At 41.8% G+C, this 17688-nt stretch overlaps 1 protein-coding gene across 1 annotated transcript; it reads right to left on the reverse strand.

Moving 5' to 3' along the window:
* Nucleotides 1–7214: 7214 nt before the first annotated feature.
* Nucleotides 7215–16479, reverse strand: tspan36 (tetraspanin 36). Its single transcript, XM_080765888.1, has 7 exons — nucleotides 16209–16479; nucleotides 12317–12508; nucleotides 11070–11144; nucleotides 10536–10631; nucleotides 10162–10311; nucleotides 9812–9895; nucleotides 7215–8563 (listed from the first exon to the last, which is right to left on the reverse strand). Exons 1-7 carry the CDS (start codon nucleotides 16266–16268, stop codon nucleotides 8483–8485), a joined length of 738 nt encoding a protein of 245 aa, XP_080622014.1. The 5' UTR covers nucleotides 16269–16479; the 3' UTR covers nucleotides 7215–8482.
* Nucleotides 16480–17688: the final 1209 nt, after the last annotated feature.

Here is a 17688-nt window from a genome sequence, read left to right on the forward strand (position 1 = left end):
TCCCACCCCCTGACCTGACGTCATGTTTCTTACTCCCCGACGATGACCCAACACCTGCAAAGTTACAGTCATTAAATTTGGAGGTGAGGTGAGGTGAGACTGATCAGCATGGTTCACCACTCATTGCATTGGTCAGTGATTCTCACTTTTATTTTATTTTTGATTTATTTATTTATGTATTTGATTTTATTTCAATGACCCCCACTTTGATATCCATTTAGGCCACAGACCACATAAGGCACGCACGCATGTGCATACCGGTATATGATTTTTATCTTTTGGATGCCAGTCACTATAATATCCTCAGTGTTACTTTAACTCAGAGTGTGAAGGCTATACTAACAAGCCAATTGACCCTGTCCAAACTCTATTTGGCACTATGATAAATTGAATGAATGAATGATGCATTTGGTTCCAAAATATCAATAATTTAGCTGGGGACCCCCCGGGACCCACTCAAAGACCCCTAGTCACCACATGGGAACCAGTGGTACTAGAATGCTTCATCCAATACCTGCTAAAGGGGAATACAACCTCACATGAATAATGTAATGTTTCAACCAAAGATGGGGATTGTTAAGGGATTGGTGTGACAGTTCTGCTTCATTTAAGATCAAATATGGTGGAGGGAAAATGGAGTTTATGAGAAACTGAACTGAACCCCATCACACCTCAAGCATGTGGTTTATGTCATTATGTGACAATAAAGTTGATTCTGAAGCACACATGCTTTAACGGTTAGACTTAATCTGGGAAAGCATCTGTGTCAGTTTAGATGTTGTTATTGCGACTGCAGGTCACATTTACTATGAAATCATGCATTTCCTATCAGTGTGTTGGTTGGTTGGTCACCCCAGGCAAGCCCCCATGCTGCCCAGGTCTCATGACATCATCAGGGATGGAGATGTGGAGACCCTGATGTCATGGTAAATGTGACCTGCTGTCGCAGTTAAGCCCATATATGGAGATCCCTGATGTCATCAATATTGGCTATAGCAACTCTATCTGACCTCAAACCCTTAGATCTCCATGTATGGATATATGCCAGAACCTGTTCTGACATTCCATATGTTGATCCTTCCTCTTCGATGTCCCCCTTTTGACTTATACCTGTCCATTCAAATTTAAAACTCTAGACGGGCCTGCCCCAAAGTTATTAGTGCAGCCGTGCCCGGCAGCCGGCGAAAACTAGAGTTCTCAACAGACCCGAAAATTAAGGCCCGATCCTACCAGGGCCCTCAGCAAACCCTGTACACCCAAGATAATGTCCCCGCTACCACCCTTAGATCTTCATACTGTATGGAGCTGACCTGTTCTGACATTCCATATGCATGTTAATCTGACCTAATCAAACCCTGTACACTCAAGACATGCTCCTTATATGGCCAGTACAGAATTCATTCCATGTTGATCTGACCCCCCCATTCCAAAGCGCTGCTTCTCGCCCTAGCAACATGAAGAAAATAATATATATATATATATATATATTATTTAGTCTTTGATTAAAGAATTACTCTAAAGGGACTTACGTTTTAAATGTTAATTTAAGAAGAAGATACTTATTGGTTATTGGTTATTAATAAAAAGCAGAAAACAGCAGTGTCAGCCTAAATAGTGAGAAAAATTGAGTTTGGTTCAAATTCCTGATTTGACTCGGGTCAATCTAGAAACATGAGACATTTTTGTTCTTTTTGAAGTGTATTCAGTGAGGTGAACCAGTGAAGCTGCTCAGCAGCAAAAAAAAAGGTTGATGTTCCCTGCTGCTGTACAGTACCAGGTGTGTATGTATTGTATACAACCTTCCATGTCTTTTCTCCACAATGAAAGGGGGATGAAAGTTGAAATTGGAATGTAGAGAGGAGGAAATTGTCAAATAGTTGTGTGATTATATGCAGGCATAGACCACAGTTTCCTTGTTCTTTTGGGGCTGAACAGGTCTCCAGAGACATAAGCAACCTTGTTTTACTTTTGTAATAAGGTCTGTTATCCCTTATTATGGGTCATAAAAGATAAATAGTGTGTCTTGGTCTGTGGGTTGGTGTTAACACAGATACCTCTGAAAACCATTCAACCTGACCATAGGACGGAGACAATATTTTGGATCACACTAGGGAATGAAAGTGCTATGAGCATCAGTGTGATTGTCACAATGATAGAGGATTTATACAACTTCAAAATAACGGTAGTGGGTCGCAGACATTGTTTATAACGTTTCGGCTATCCAGCCTTCATCAGTATCAAACTGATGAAGGACTGGATAGCCAAAACGTTATTTAAACAATTTGAACTGAAGTCTATTATTTTGATATGTTTTGAACGGGTAGCGTACCTACAGTCAGATTGCGGTGGTCACATGAAGAGTCAATAAAAAATCAGCCATTGGAGGTATAAAAAAAAATGAAAAAACAAAAACAGTCCTATGCTATCTATGTAACCTTTTTGGAAAGTCACCACAGTGAAATCTCAGTCAGTAATTCAACAATAGAAGAAACTTGGAAGAAGAAAAGAAACCAAAGAACACACACACACACACACACACACACACACACACACCTCTTTTCCTGACACAGCAACAGTGACACCCGTACACTCTTCCAACACACAAAGTTGTCAACAGCACCTGCTGCTGGTCTCAACAATGTGTCATCATAATCCTAATACATTCATTCACATAAACAATATGAAGTCCCTCTTCTGTTTATTTATTTTACGTTTATAACCCATTTTTACTTGGTGAAACGTCTACTTTCGTTTCCACAACAAGAAACAATCTTTCTCTGCAGCTGCTACTGTACCAGACCAATTGTTTTACAGTAACCATCATTCCTAACCCCGGGCTATTCTTTCATGTAAACCTGGTATACCCAACAAAGGCACTAGATGTGGAGTTGACTTTGTTTTGGAAAAACAAAACGAAACCTTTCCTGTTAGGGGGAGATTGGCAGTCCAAGGGAAAATTGTGAGTGTGTGTGCTCTACTGGCTCTGCCTGTTTCAGCACAGTGAGCACAAGTACTGTGCATGTGAGTGTCCTACTCAGATTACACCCCCCACCCCCACCACCACTACCCCAACATCTCTGTCTAAGCAGGAAAGGAAATAAATAAATTAGAGGCCAGGCTGAAATTTCCGTGTGACGACATCTGACTCAGCTATCTTCTCTGTGTACTGTACGTGAGAGAGAAAGACACGCACACGTACACGCACACACACACACACACACACACACACACACACACACACACACACACACACACACACACACACACACACACACACACACACACACACACACACACACACACACACACACAGAGATACATAGAGAGACACAATAGAGAGACAGACAGACAGACCGATTAGGGGGGAGGGGGGTACTCTAAGGCAAAATCCTTGGTATATCAAGCTTCTGAATGCAGGGAAGGCTCCAGGGACGGGTCAAGGGGTGCATTAGCCCCCTCTGGTGGAGGCTTTAGCCCCCCCCCCCCCCCCCCCCCCCCCTCAAAACAAGCCTAATTGACTGACTTCTATGTAAACCAAGATTCATTAGCCCGCCCCCCCCCCCCCCCTCTAAATAACCCCCCCCCCCCCCATAGCACCCCCAGTCAGAATTTTCTTGAGCCGTCGCTGTCTGAATGTACAGTGGAAGGGAATTAAACATTTTAACCAGTTCTGATAATATCAGCTTTGAATTAATGAATGGGCTAAACAGGTTATACAAAAAAAGTCAAGACACAGAGATCTCATATATTAAACAATCAAGCAGCTGAATTCTGAGGGAGCATAAAATGAGGGTAGATAAGTGGCTGATCAATAGCAGATGGAAAGACCTCCCTGGCTCCTGACATCGCATATTGAACTGATCAATTGCTCTTCAACTGTACATTAGCGTCACAAGTCAGTCACAACTGCACCGCATGCAGTCAGTCAGCACTGAATCACTGCTAGCACAGAACAGGTCTAGGACATCCTAGGGGGCTGTATTTTGTGTGTCTTAAGTACCAGGTTTTATTACTTAACTTAAGACCTGGAGGCGTGATCAATGCCATTTGGCTATTCTGAGTGGCCAAAGAGCATTGGCCACGCCTCCAGGTCTTAAGTTAAGTAATAAGACCTGGTACATAAGACACGCAAAATACAGCCCAGGGCCTCTCTCTTAACCGCTAATTGAGAGATTATAAAGCTGCATCCAAAGAATGACTGTGACAGTGAGATTAAAAGGTAGAGATAAAATGGCAGGTGACAAGTGAAACAGAGGAGGCTGGGGGATATAGACAGAGAAAGGACAGGTCTCAGAGCAGACAAGGTTATCTGGCCATGTTCTCTCTGGAAATGACTGGGCTGTCTAAATGTCAATGCAGCCAGGAGTAACACAGATGTGTGCTGAATAAGATAATGTAATCCTGCAGGAGGATATGGAGACAGGTAGAAGGGAGGGGAGCCATATCAAATCACACACAGTCTCACACACACACACACACACACACACACACACACACACACACACACACATACTGTATACAGTATGTACATATACATACATATATGTATACTGTATATGCACACACACACACACACACACACACACACACACACACACACACACACACACACACACACACACACACACACACACACACACACACACACACACACACACACACACACAAAATACAAAATATGTTGTTCCCACCCCCAATTCTATTGTGTCATCCCTGATGATCTATTCTGCAGCAAAGCACTTAGCCTACAGACACACATGATCAAGACCACCCACTCTCCCGGCACTTTTACCCCATGTGCAGAAATGCCTGTTTTAGCAAGACTTTGTTCCCACAGCCATACAAGCCTTAAAAAAGTAACCTGCTCTTAATTTACAAGAAGAATTCCAGTCTGTGGTGTGTGGAGTATCAATCCATGTCTTAATTTGTCTCTGTTTGTGTGACCCCTGTAATTAAGTGTTCCTGTAAATTCTGTACAAGAAGTTCCTCCTTGTATTAAAATAAACGATCTATACACACATGCACGCAGACGCAGTGTGTGTCTACTCTGTATACTCTGTGTCTACATGTATACACGAACACACACTCTCTCTTTCTCTCTCTCTTAATGGCTCCATCATCACTCCACCACCCAGCTCTGTAACCTTGTAGTCATCCTTGACTTCATCTTCCAGCCCCAAACACTGCCTTCAACCCAAACTGTCACACACTATAGTATACTACTGCAGAAACACTCATGACTTCACATCCAGGCTTGATTACGGCATGCAATATCCTCCTCTATGGCGCCACCACCAAAGTAACCACCACCTCAATAAACTGGCATGTACTCCACTGACAAAACACTGCACGCCTACTCACCAAGCATACGCTCCAGGGACCACATCACACCAGTCCTCCATGACCTTTATATTACTGGATCCCAGCCAAATGCAGAATTAATTTCAAAATACTGCTCACCACCTACACGGGTAACCGGAAGGCTCACCCCAAAACACACATTTGTTTTACAGGGGATAAAGTTAGAAATAAGTTTGGGTTAGGCATAGTTTTACTGAGGTTAAGATTAAGAATATGCTTAGGTTTTGGCACCATTTCAATGAGGTTACGTTTAGGAATAAGGTTAGGTTTAGGCCTAGTTTACTGAGGTTACTTTTAAGAATGCCTGGTAGCGACCTTTCCGAAGTTGCCGGATTTGCAGGTGTTTTGGGGCAAGCGTTCTGGTATTCCCTACAAGGCCCTCAATAATCTAGCTTCCCCTACCTCTCTGACCTCCTCCACCATCATGCCCTCTCCCGACCGTTGCCTAAGGTCCAGCAATGTCAAAATGCTCGAACCTGGGTTACAGGGCTTTCTCAGTTGCCTCCCCTCTATGGAGCCGCTCACTCCCAACTCACATCAAATCATCTAATGCGACTTCTTTTAAAACCACCCTCAAAACCCACCTCTTGAGATTTGCCATCCCCAGTTCCCCACCTAATCCCATTTCCCTATTTTCAGTGGTGAAAAATAACTAAGTACATTTACTTGAGTACTGTACTTATATCGGCAGTATAGGTTGGCGCCCCAGCCTGCATCCTCCGTGAGGAGGAAGCCCAAAAAACCTTCGTGAGGTAGCCGCAACCTTCGAGCCGCAAGCGGAGCCTGCAGAACCATTGTGGCTCAAGAATCCACCACTCCTGAATGAGGTTAAATGCATCTTTGTAAAGTAAAGAGTAGTTCCAACGGATTGTGTGGCCCTGGTTTTTCCCTAGTGGGTCTGATCGAGGGTAGCTACTGGGACGTAAATCGGGACTCGATTACCCCGGCTGGGTCACCCGAGTCGAATGATGTTCGCGAGACCCGAAACCACAATGACCTTGGGATCACTGAGGATACGTCCCAGGTGCATCCATGCGATGTATTTTTGTTCCGTTATAAGTACAGTTTTGTGGTACTTGTACATCCCTGGATTATTTTCAATGTTTTATACTTTACTCCACTAGAATTATTAGAAAACTTTTGTTACTTATTTGGATTATTATTACAAAACATATTATTTGCCATCCTGAGGAGTATGATGTTTGACCAAAAATAGCTACAAACTGACAATGCGTCGCAAGCTAAGGTTCATCTGGTTACGAGTGATGACTGTGGGGCAAAAGACCTAGTTCATATTCCATGCATCATTTTGGGCACTGACATGCCTTGACTTAAATGAACTTTCTTATCTGCTGGACATACTGTACAGCAGCAAGAACCTCCTTATCAGCAGTCTCAGGAGGGGGAGAGATAAACAATATGTCTCGTGACTAATATATATTTGCAAAGAGCTCATCCTGTAAAATAGAGCTTGTTGCTGATGCATCAGGTGGCATGATGACATAGATTCAATTGCTTAATTAAGTTTTTTTTAATCTGCCATCATGATTACATAATTGAAACTGTGAGAATGTAAAAGTGCAATCCTTGGTTTACCAGTCACAACAACACAGTGCCTCTGTCAGCATTCATTCACTTTACATCACACGTTTGACACCTCTGCTTTACATGATCGTCACCCTACATGGCTTTAAACCAACCATAGGACCACAATGGAAACACGTCCCAGGACGTTTTTCTTTCAGCCTTCATGTCTGACTATGTATGTACCACGTACTGTTTACATTTCTGACTAATTGTTTGAAACACTACATGTAAAGCAGACATGGTAAAAAAAAGATGAAGCAACCAAGCAGTATCAAATCACATATTATTGTGGAGTTGGCTTTTTATTAATTGAGAAATAAACTATGACCAAAGCCTGTGGCACAACTCTAGTCTATACCATCAAACACAGAATTTAGCTGGCTATGAATAAGATAGTATCTTTGAATTATGCTTTAAATCAATTATCCTTTCTCTTGTCTCTTAATTTTGTGATCAACAAGTAATTGATTATATTATATTCCCCTCTATTCCCCTGAAGTGATATGCGAGCCTCTTTCTTGATAGAATTATTGCAATCATACATGCTAATTACTAGTACCTGAACCAATGACTATTTAATGAACATTACCCTTCATTTCAATTGCTTAACTGATGCATATATACAAAATAATTTCAGATTTGGTTGGCTATACAGTCAGACTGGTGTAAAAGTGTTCAAGCAAACCATTTCAAAGCGTGTTAAATAATATCTAACACCATGTCATTGTGGCTATTAAGAGTTAAAGTACGTTTGTAACTCCCTGTGTGTGTGCATCCATCGTTTATTTCTTTTGGCGTGCAGTATTAACTGGTCACAAAAACATTCAACATTTGAAAGTGACATATACAATCGAAATTGACCTTCTTATAAAATGTGTTGATGTGGTATCTTATGAGTTTATCACCTGTTGGCTGGGTAGAGTGTTCAAAACAATCTAAGGCAATGTTCACTACAGTATCATTAAAAACTCCAAAATCAATGTCCTAACTGAGCAACTTTATAAGAGAGTTGTTAAAAATCCAGGTGGCGTGTTTGCTCATTTTATCAGAGGGACAATAACAGTCTCATAATTTGAAATTTGGATAACAAATTCAATCTGCACTATGTAACTTTAACCTGCGTCTCTTGCGGAAGTGCTGACTTTTTTGTTTCACTAATAAAAAATGCCTGCTTGCTCTGGGGAGAAACAGGAAACAGTCATGTCAAACCAGCCACAGGATCTCAATAGAACAGCAGGAAGACCAAATACAACCACGCTGACTGTATAAGTTATATTGTATTAAAATATACTCTACCACACAGATTGGACAAAATAAAAATGTGTTCACTAAAAGCAGCTTTACATTAATTAAAACATGACTGTACAAAAATAGGAAATGTGGTTTACTTTCTTCATGATAGGACAAGGATATTTGTCCTAAAAGACGTCTGAAGGTAGTCTGAGGAGAAGAAGACAGAGTGGTTGCAGGCAGCTTTAGGAGCCATGAGTAGTTTCTCTGGAGCATCCTTTTATATGTTATGGCCGATCACAGTTCAGGCATAGATCTGCTGGTAGCCAGTCCTCCGGCCGCTAGTCTTACAGGTGATCACACATACACTCAGCATTCCAAAGAACTGCAACAGAAGAGGGAGACAGTCATCAGGAACACACACACACACACACACACACACACACACACACAAACACGCGCACGCACACACGCACGCACGCACGCACGCACGCACACACGCACACACGCACAGACGCACACACACACACACACACACACACACACACACACACACCACATCACCATTCACCTTAAACACTACACATCAAAATGACATGACTTGTTTCCCTACTATGCTATATTGGGAAAACATGCTCCACCTTCAGGTGTCTGTGTAGCAGAGCGGCTCAGAGCCTCTGCCCGATGGCCTCAAAAGTTTAATATCTCCCTGGTCCATAGGGATATCCCTTTGGTCTAGTGGTTAAGATGGTGGACTTTCACGTGGCAGGCCCGAGTTCCAATCCCAGGCGTTACAGCTGCAGCCAGTGGCATGCATACTGAAAATGTGTCTCTAAGGATGCAAAATTATTTGCACCCTTAAGGGTCACCCATAAGGGTGACACAATGAAAAAACAGTGGATGCTTCAGTCCTCAGACCATTATCAGCACTATTTCCTTTTTCTGTGTCCCATGTTGGCTTTAAATAGTTACCAGTACCAGCCTATTGGTAGTAGCCAAAGGAAATTAAGCTGAGTAGAGGCAGAGGGCGCCATCAATCAGCACATTAACAATGTGGTGGTCAAGAGGCCTATAAAATATAGAGTTTGCATGTTCTCCCCGTGTCCCCTAGCCTCACAAAAAACATGCAGTAATCCTGGTCTCTAAACTACCCCCCCCTGGCCAGCCGGGACGCCTGATGGAGGGGAAAGGAACTCGTCGGAATAACATGTTCCTTCCATGGGCTATGTCCGGCCGGGGAAACCCCCGTCAGGTGAAAAGAAGCAGCTTGGACTCCTCATGGATAGAAGGGGGCATGAGATAAGTTCACTGCCCACACCCCTCCAGGTTGGCAGAGGAAGTGTAGCGCCCAGGATTACATTAGATAATTGACACTGGGTGAAAAAAATGGGTTGCAAAATCGTGGGATAAAAATGTAAGGGAAAAAAAGAGGCCTACAAAATATAAATACTATACAACTTATATATTACCATACTGAAATAAACATAATTAACAATACATTTGGAATCAATCCAACATTGACAAATGTACTGGGAAGAAATTACATTTTCAGTCACAATCGCTAGACTATTGTAACTAGCAAATCCTCACAAATACACATGTACAGTAGCAACTAGCAAGTTGGAGTCTTTACCTTGATAATGGCAAAGCCCAAGATGACCAACAAGGCATAACTCAACACACCCTGAAGGAGAAGCTCCAACGCTGGCTCACAACCCTGAAACAAACACACACGCGGTGTAAATATTGATTATAACCATACAGGTTGCAGTCCAGTACTTCTGTGTCCGGATAGTTCCGTTGGTAGAGCACTCGTCTTTCAACAACAATGTTCTGCGTTCAATCATGGTCACTGCCAACTCAGCGTATGAGTAGCATGCACAGCTTGGGGCAGCTCTTTTGGGTCTCAAACTTAAAGGTTTGGGAACCCCTGCACTGCAGTCTAATTATAGATAAGTCAAAACAGAGGAGAGTAGACCATACCTGTACATTGAGGAGCTGTGGTTGATCAAGCCTTCCAGTGCACTCGGACGTGTTATTCTTACAGCAGGACAGAGGCACTGTGTTGTTGTGGCTGGTAAACCATGGCGTGGCAGTCCAGTTGCTGTAGTTGTTAACACCACAGCACTGCAACTGTACATTGACAGAGAAGACTCTTACTGCCCATTGTATAAACCAAACCTACATTGTAAATTGACAAGACCTTTTAGAGTAGACTGAAGAATACTGAGGGAGGAAAAGGAGAGGAACAGAGAAAGAGTGAGAGCGAGAGAGCAGCTTAAAAGAAAGCAAGAGGAGAGAGGAAAGAAATTACTTTAACAAGCAGTATAGATACAGTAGTATAGACATTATCTTACCTGAGTTTGTAGTACATCCACAGTTTTGGATGCAGGGTTCTGACCATCATACTGCCTGAACACATCACTCATAGAGCGCTCCAGGTCTCCACCTATCTGGATCACATACAAAACAAGAACACAATTTTACACATTAATTTGCACTGAGGATTTTATGATCTAATGTTAGTGAGTTGCCATGATAACATCATCAGAATAATATAATGCTTTGGTTTATAATATTATGGGACATTGGAGCCTAACAACTGTAGACGATGAATACTTTGGGGGAACAAATAAATGAAAGAAGACACGGGTGTTATAGTAATGAAAATACTAGCGCCTACCTGGTGTACTAATAACACAGTCTAATATTTCATAATGCCGTGTAGTGAAATATTAATATATAATAATAATATCAAAGGTTAGATTGCATGACCTATTTTAATAGGTTTCCTATTCCTATTTTAGAGTTTCAGGAAAGCAAATAAGGAAAGCATAGATGTTTGGATGGATGGATGGATTGTGTGACACAGAATTATGTCTGTGACTCACCCTGTTTTGGTAGATGAACCCAAATACCAAAGCTGCAACTTCAGCTGCAAAGATCACCAGGATGACCAACAGGAACTGGAATACAGAGAAAGAGAAAGAAAGAGACAGCGAGAGAGAGAGAGAGAGAGAGAGAGAGAGAGAGAGAGAGAGAGAGAGATAGGTAGGTAGCACTTACTGCCATTGGGGATAACACCAATGCAACTCCTTGCAACAAAACCGTTTTAAGGCCAGTCCACTCCAATGCAACTTCTTTCTAATACCATTGTGGATAATAGTTAATAAGTATAGTTTCATGTTGCAAAGAGTTGCATTGGTGTGGAGTCGGACTGGCCTTTAGAGCACTATAGTAGCCTCACTCTTAATCACTTAAGCCCTAATAAACTTCACTGTACGACAAACAGCAAAACAAATGACAATCTACAAGCTCACATGTGTTGTGAGCTTGTAGATATGCGATTTTCTAAATTAGACAATTGTGAAAATGTTGAATTATCTTTGAAAACATACACCATAATCCACAAAATAGGGATGCCTTGAAGTTGAAAGTGGGTTTAACCATAATGCATACATACTGTACAGCTAGTAAAATCACACAATTAGATATATCAGATGGATTGTTTACTGTCTCTTCCCCAACATGGTGACCATACTTCCTGTGTGAAGCTCAAACATCTCCCTCGCCTCCTCAACCTACATAAACACTGTTATGTACAGTATGCAGGCATGCACGTACGCTTCAAATATCACCAGAGGATAGAATCAGTAATATAATGGAGCCGTTATAACTGAATTAATTCATCCTAATAATTTAAATAGTAGAAAATAGGGCTTAAGTGGTTAACCCAATCCAAGCCAAGGAACGACAGGTTGTGTTTTAAGCACTATAACCCCCTGTGCCAGGACGTAATTCTTTTTTTCCCCCTTCTTTTTTCTTTTCTCAAAACTTCTTTTTACAATTGAAACGCTGACCACTGGTCTGCGTTTCTATTGTAGTGTACTGGCATGGATTGGGTTAATCAGACTAAGCAATTTAGTCGACGATAAAATAAATAATCTATTTATTTTATTTATTTGGCGTTGATTTGTTGATGTATACAAAAATGAAAAGGTATGTAAAACGTGATTCAAGATGATTTGATTAATTGAGAATGTTATCGACAGAATAATCGCTAAGAAAATAATCCATAGTTGCAGCCCTACAGATGCATGAAGGTACATTCTCTTTCACTCTCTCGCACCACACTTACAAAGCTGAGACCGACTTTGGACTCTCGGACAGTGGCACAGCATCCCACCAGGCCAATAATAAACATCACCGCACCGGCCACGATAATGATAATGGCTGGGATCAGTGTATACTTGTCCTCCAGGAAGTCATTGAAGCTTCTGTAGCTCTGAATCACATAAGAACCCACATAGACCAGAGCACCTCCAGCAGCCTAAAGAGAAAAACAGCAAGAGAATACATGAGGTGATTACTATCTGCCAACCCTATTATGTGAGCGTCACGCAAGGATAAGCATGTGTATAATGACTCATACTACCACCTCATTCACCAATTTAAACAAACAATATGCTCAATGCTCACATTTTTATCTACATGCCATTCTGTACTAATCAGTATACAGTATAGGCTACAATATATGCGGAAAGGCCCTTTGGTCTGCTGCACGATGAGAGAAATTCCTGTTCTTTTTGAAGTTTGGATGGAGGGCAAAACTAATTCAAACAAACTAATTCCTTGGTATGCTGCATAATTCAATAGCGGCAAGTGAGTTTAATGATTCTGGCAGTCAGGGATTAATCTAATCACTGTGTAAACACCGATTAGAAAAGCTCAACCTCATTTACCACAATAAATCTGATTAAAAATATTAAAGTTTTTATAAACATTAAAAACAGCATTTCAGCAATAAAAGGGATTCGCGACAGTTCTATTGGTTTATCTGATTTGTTGTGAATGGTTTTGTTTAAGTTTATACCATGTTGGTAATGGTATGTATTTATTGACGTCAAGAGTTGACGCTGAAAGACAAGCAATAGAGGGGTAGGGTATATTATATAGGTTATATATGTTTTATACTTCTCCCTAATCCATTTCCAACGTGTGAAGACAATAGGAAAGTATAATACTTTGTGGCCACCAGAATCCTTAAATAAAGTAGCCATAATGATAGGCACTAAATCAAACACATCTGACATGCAATCAATAGGCAAACCTTTTTAACACAAGTTACAAACTGACTACCGTACTGACTTACATAAAAGCTGACCTTCTCCCACTGTTTCCTGACTCTTACCAAAGAGTCAGGAAACGCAGGAATGTTCAAACGTGTGTTTTTTTCTTTGCAACATTTCAACTCTCAAGTATGGAGACAACTGCATAAATCAGGTCACTAAAATGAAAGTTTTACAAGAGCGCAATAGGCCCATCTCACAGCCCTTCCCCGCCTCCTTTTCTGAGCTAATGGTGTTGACGTGACGTCACTCCATAGACATTACAGGTAAAGCAGGTAGGGATGTAGCTCTGGTCCATGAGTAAGTCTATGGACCAGAGCTACATCCCTACCTGCTTTCTCTGCACCATTTAAAGCCGTTTCCAAATGTTAAAATGTAAAAGACCAATATTATTATGAAGAAAACAAGATGGTAAGACAGCTAAAACAAATAGAATAAAGTTTACCTTCAGAAAAAGCGTCGTTTATGGCTTCTGAATGTAGGTATTGTCTATGGAGTGACGTCACGTCAACACCACTAGGTGTGGAAAGGGGGGCGGGGAATGGCTGTGAGATAGGCCTATTGCATTATTTTTGAGCGGTGCCTCCGCTCCATTGCGGAGCTATGTGTGTCCCTATGTATGTATGTATGTGTACATGCCCCCTTACGTACACGTCCCAGCACGGAAAGCTGCAACACTCTGTCATAACTAACTAACTCTGTCATTTCTCGACCGTTTCGGACGCGGGGCGGCTCGCTGGGCGTGTTCCTGGGGGTCTGGATGTTGCGAGGACCCCCCCAGGATGGTACAGTTGCACCGCTCACTTCACACAGGTGTGATTTTTAGGTTCATTTAGATATCAACCAATGATGGTTTGAACTTTTACTGGCTTTATCTGTGATTTAGAAATCACGAGGTAAAGGGTGATGGCGGGTCAATTTTATCATGAGATGATGTGACCTTTTTGGAATTCATCATGACTGCTGTTTAACAGAACGTTAAGGCAAAGGGCTGAACTGTTTTGTGTGTGTGTGTTCTGTGTGCGCGCGCGTGTGCACGCGCATGCAGTCACTTGTCTTTTCCATTGAATTCACTTCCTAGCCCACTCAACCACATGACTCATTTCTTTTAATCATTCCATAGTCACGGGATCCCTCTGGCGTAGTCACCCTATCCCCCTCCTGCTTCACCCTACCCTTACCCCTAATCTTTCCAAGTACTCTGATCACGCTAGAAACCAGAGAGTGGGGCTTACAAATATATGGAGTTCCGTCCATTATACAGTACACCACACAGGTTTTCTGGAATGCTCTGCGGCAGTGATTTCTAAACTATGTGTATGCATGCACCAGTGTTCAAGATATGTTAGCAAGTCTGCTTAAGTTCTGGCACGTCCCTAACATGATGAAAGCACAGTACTAATTCCACTGTATAATATTTTTGTACCATTTTTGTACCAGATGTTTTTTTCAGATAACCCTTTTCAGACTTTCCATAGTTCTGTCTGTCCATGTCATAATTGCCCCCTCTAACAGCAAAATCAGACTAGGCAGCATACATCATTTGAAAAACATGATTTGCCAGGAGTGCAACATGGGGGACATGAATATTTTGGGAAATTATCTGTGGAAAGGTGATACATTTCGTAGGAAAAATAAGCCATTCAGGACGGGAACACATTTTGGGGTTCTTGTTGCTATCTACACTGTAGATTCTACAGTACAGCAACATTCAGCCTCAGAAAAACCTGGCCCAAGATGAACAATAACGGATATTAAATACCGATAGATGGGCTTTCCGTCATAGACAAGCTATACATTCAATGTGCCACATTATTCTTCTACAACACCTATTCTTTCAACTGAAAAACTGAAAATGTTACAACCTATAATGAGAGCGGGAGAGAGAAATAGAGAAACACTGAGGAAAATGGACCACCACTATATTTTCCCCTCTCAGACAGTTAAATTACAACCCTGTAATTGCATTATGGTTCACCCTGAGACATAATGCATCATGTCCTGTCACAGCAGCACACTAGCACAGTGAGCACACAACTTCAGACAGCTGCTCTCTCTCCCTCTAAGGTTGTAACATCATTTTCAGTTTTTCAGTTGAATGAATAGGTGTTATAGCTTCTTGACATGTTCTTCTGAGTAGGTCTGCCTGCCTGCCGCTAGCACCATGGGTGACTAATCCCACTTCACATTATGTGTACGCAGCAGCAGCAGCAGCAGCATGTAAGCAGATTAAAATACTACAAAATGCCCCTAGTTTCAGTTCCACTCAAGTCTTTTTGAATGACTCAGAGCTAAACTAGTCTAGAGGTTAGCAATAGTCATGTGTCCGGTGTCCCAATATGTAATCAGCAAAGATAATATTGACAGGAGTCACAGGACTAAAATTAAGGAACTCCCATTACAAAAAAAGAAAAGAAAAATAGGAAAAAGAAAAGAAAGAAATATGCAAGGTAAGGTTTGTTTAGCGAATATCATTCTGTAGCCCTACATCCTGTTCACAAATCACAGAAACAGGAAGCATTCAAGCAGCCCTAGTATCTGGTTCTTGATTCTTAGAGGAGAGAACCATGTTAGGTGACTTCTAAACATTATTCAAATATTTTGCCTTTTATTATTAAATACATAAATGTAAAAATATTTTGTTTCAACGACTTGTGATATTAAAATTTAAAAGCCAAGAGATATGATATGAAAGTAAAAGTAAGAATCGCTTAAATACATCTGTTGACTGACTCTTGTCTTGATCCAAGGCTAGGAAACATTGATTGCATCAACGACTACCCTCAGGTGGCTATGAACAGTAGCCCAACAGATAAGATACATTTGAGCAAACTGACTAGGGACCCTGCCCTACAACGTCAAAATTATAATAGGGTTAATAATATTAAAACGTCAACTTACCCAAAATATCAAACTTATCAGCAGGAGAACCGACTTCGAAGTTATAACTCCGCAATCCATGTTGGCTGACTCTTGCTGAAATGGGTAATGAGCTGTAGGCTACACTGGCGCTGCGAGGTCTCGCTGTGTTGTTATGATTATCACACGTAAGTTTCTTCTGACTGCAGCAGTGCTTCAGTGGGTCTGGTTTGGTTTCTGCTTACAGCATACCCACAGTGGTCACATGTTCCAAGACCCATGTTCATGTTGTTCACACCCACCTGCCGATGCATGAACGCTTCACTAGTTCACTTGACGCCACTCGGTATTAACTGCACGCTGTTGCGCTAACACTAACACAGCAGTCTAGGACAGCAAAACGAATTAATTAAATTACTCATAACTCATTTTTTTATAAATATATTATATAATATAGGCTAATAGTTTACAAAAAGAATAATACATATACATAAAATACGGGAGAGCACTTACGGACATTCCCATTTTTTTCATCAATTCTGGTAAACACATGAAACTCAAAACCCATCCTAACTGCATGAGGCTGGCTGGGGGTCCTACTCCTACTCCTGATCTCAGCCGGAGCTCAGCTATACCCGCTATACCCCAAAAAGGGTTGTCCTGTCCGCGCGCATTCTCACTCAGTTGCTCGCGAACCTGCGCGCACAAAGCGCACGCACGCAGGCAGAGAGAGAGAGAGAGAGAGAGAGAGAGAGAGAGAGAGAGAGAGAGAGAGAGAGAGAGAGAGAGAGAGAGAGAGAGAGAGAGAGAGAGAGAGAGAGAGAGAGAGAGAGAGAGAGAGAGAGAGAGAGAGAGAGAGAGAGAGAGAGAGAGAGAGAGAGAGAGAGAGAGAGAGAGAGAGAGAGAGAGAGAGAGAGGAATTGGGGCGAGTCGTCTGGTATTATATGGACTAGAATTTCGCCCCCCTTCGGGGGGCTCAATCCTAGTGTCGTTGCAGCGCAATATGGGAAGAAGGAAATTGCGGGAGTTGACAGACTCAGAACCGAATAGTTCTGATGATCCTCATGGGGGCTACCCGCAGCCCCGCCTCCCCGCAGGCCCCCCCCCCCCCCCCACAGCGGTGGAAAAAAATAAGTTGATGTTTTCACTGGTACTTTGGGTAGGCTACAGCAGTGATACTCAACCTCAGGCCCGCGGGCCACATCAGGCCCGCGGGACCATTATGACTGGCCCACCAATGAAAGTCTAAAAAAAAGAAGAAAAAAAAAATCTGGAAAATGAAATAAAAAAAAATAAATAAATCTGAATGAAGTTATCTTTAATTACATTATTATAAGTAATACTATTAGAGTTGTACTATTACTCGAACGAAAATAAAAGCTTGGGGCGGGGGGGGGGGAGATGCAATGCAAATGAAAGACATATACTGTGTATCCCTATTCCCTGACATAATTTTATAGCTAAACGGACAGAATTCTATTTTATTTGAATGATGAAACCCAGCTGCCATTAATAGTTCTTC

The sequence above is a fragment of the Protomyctophum bolini genome, assembly GCF_963924005.1.
Source record: "Protomyctophum bolini genome assembly, chromosome: 6".
Lineage (NCBI taxonomy): Eukaryota > Metazoa > Chordata > Actinopteri > Myctophiformes > Myctophidae > Protomyctophum > Protomyctophum bolini.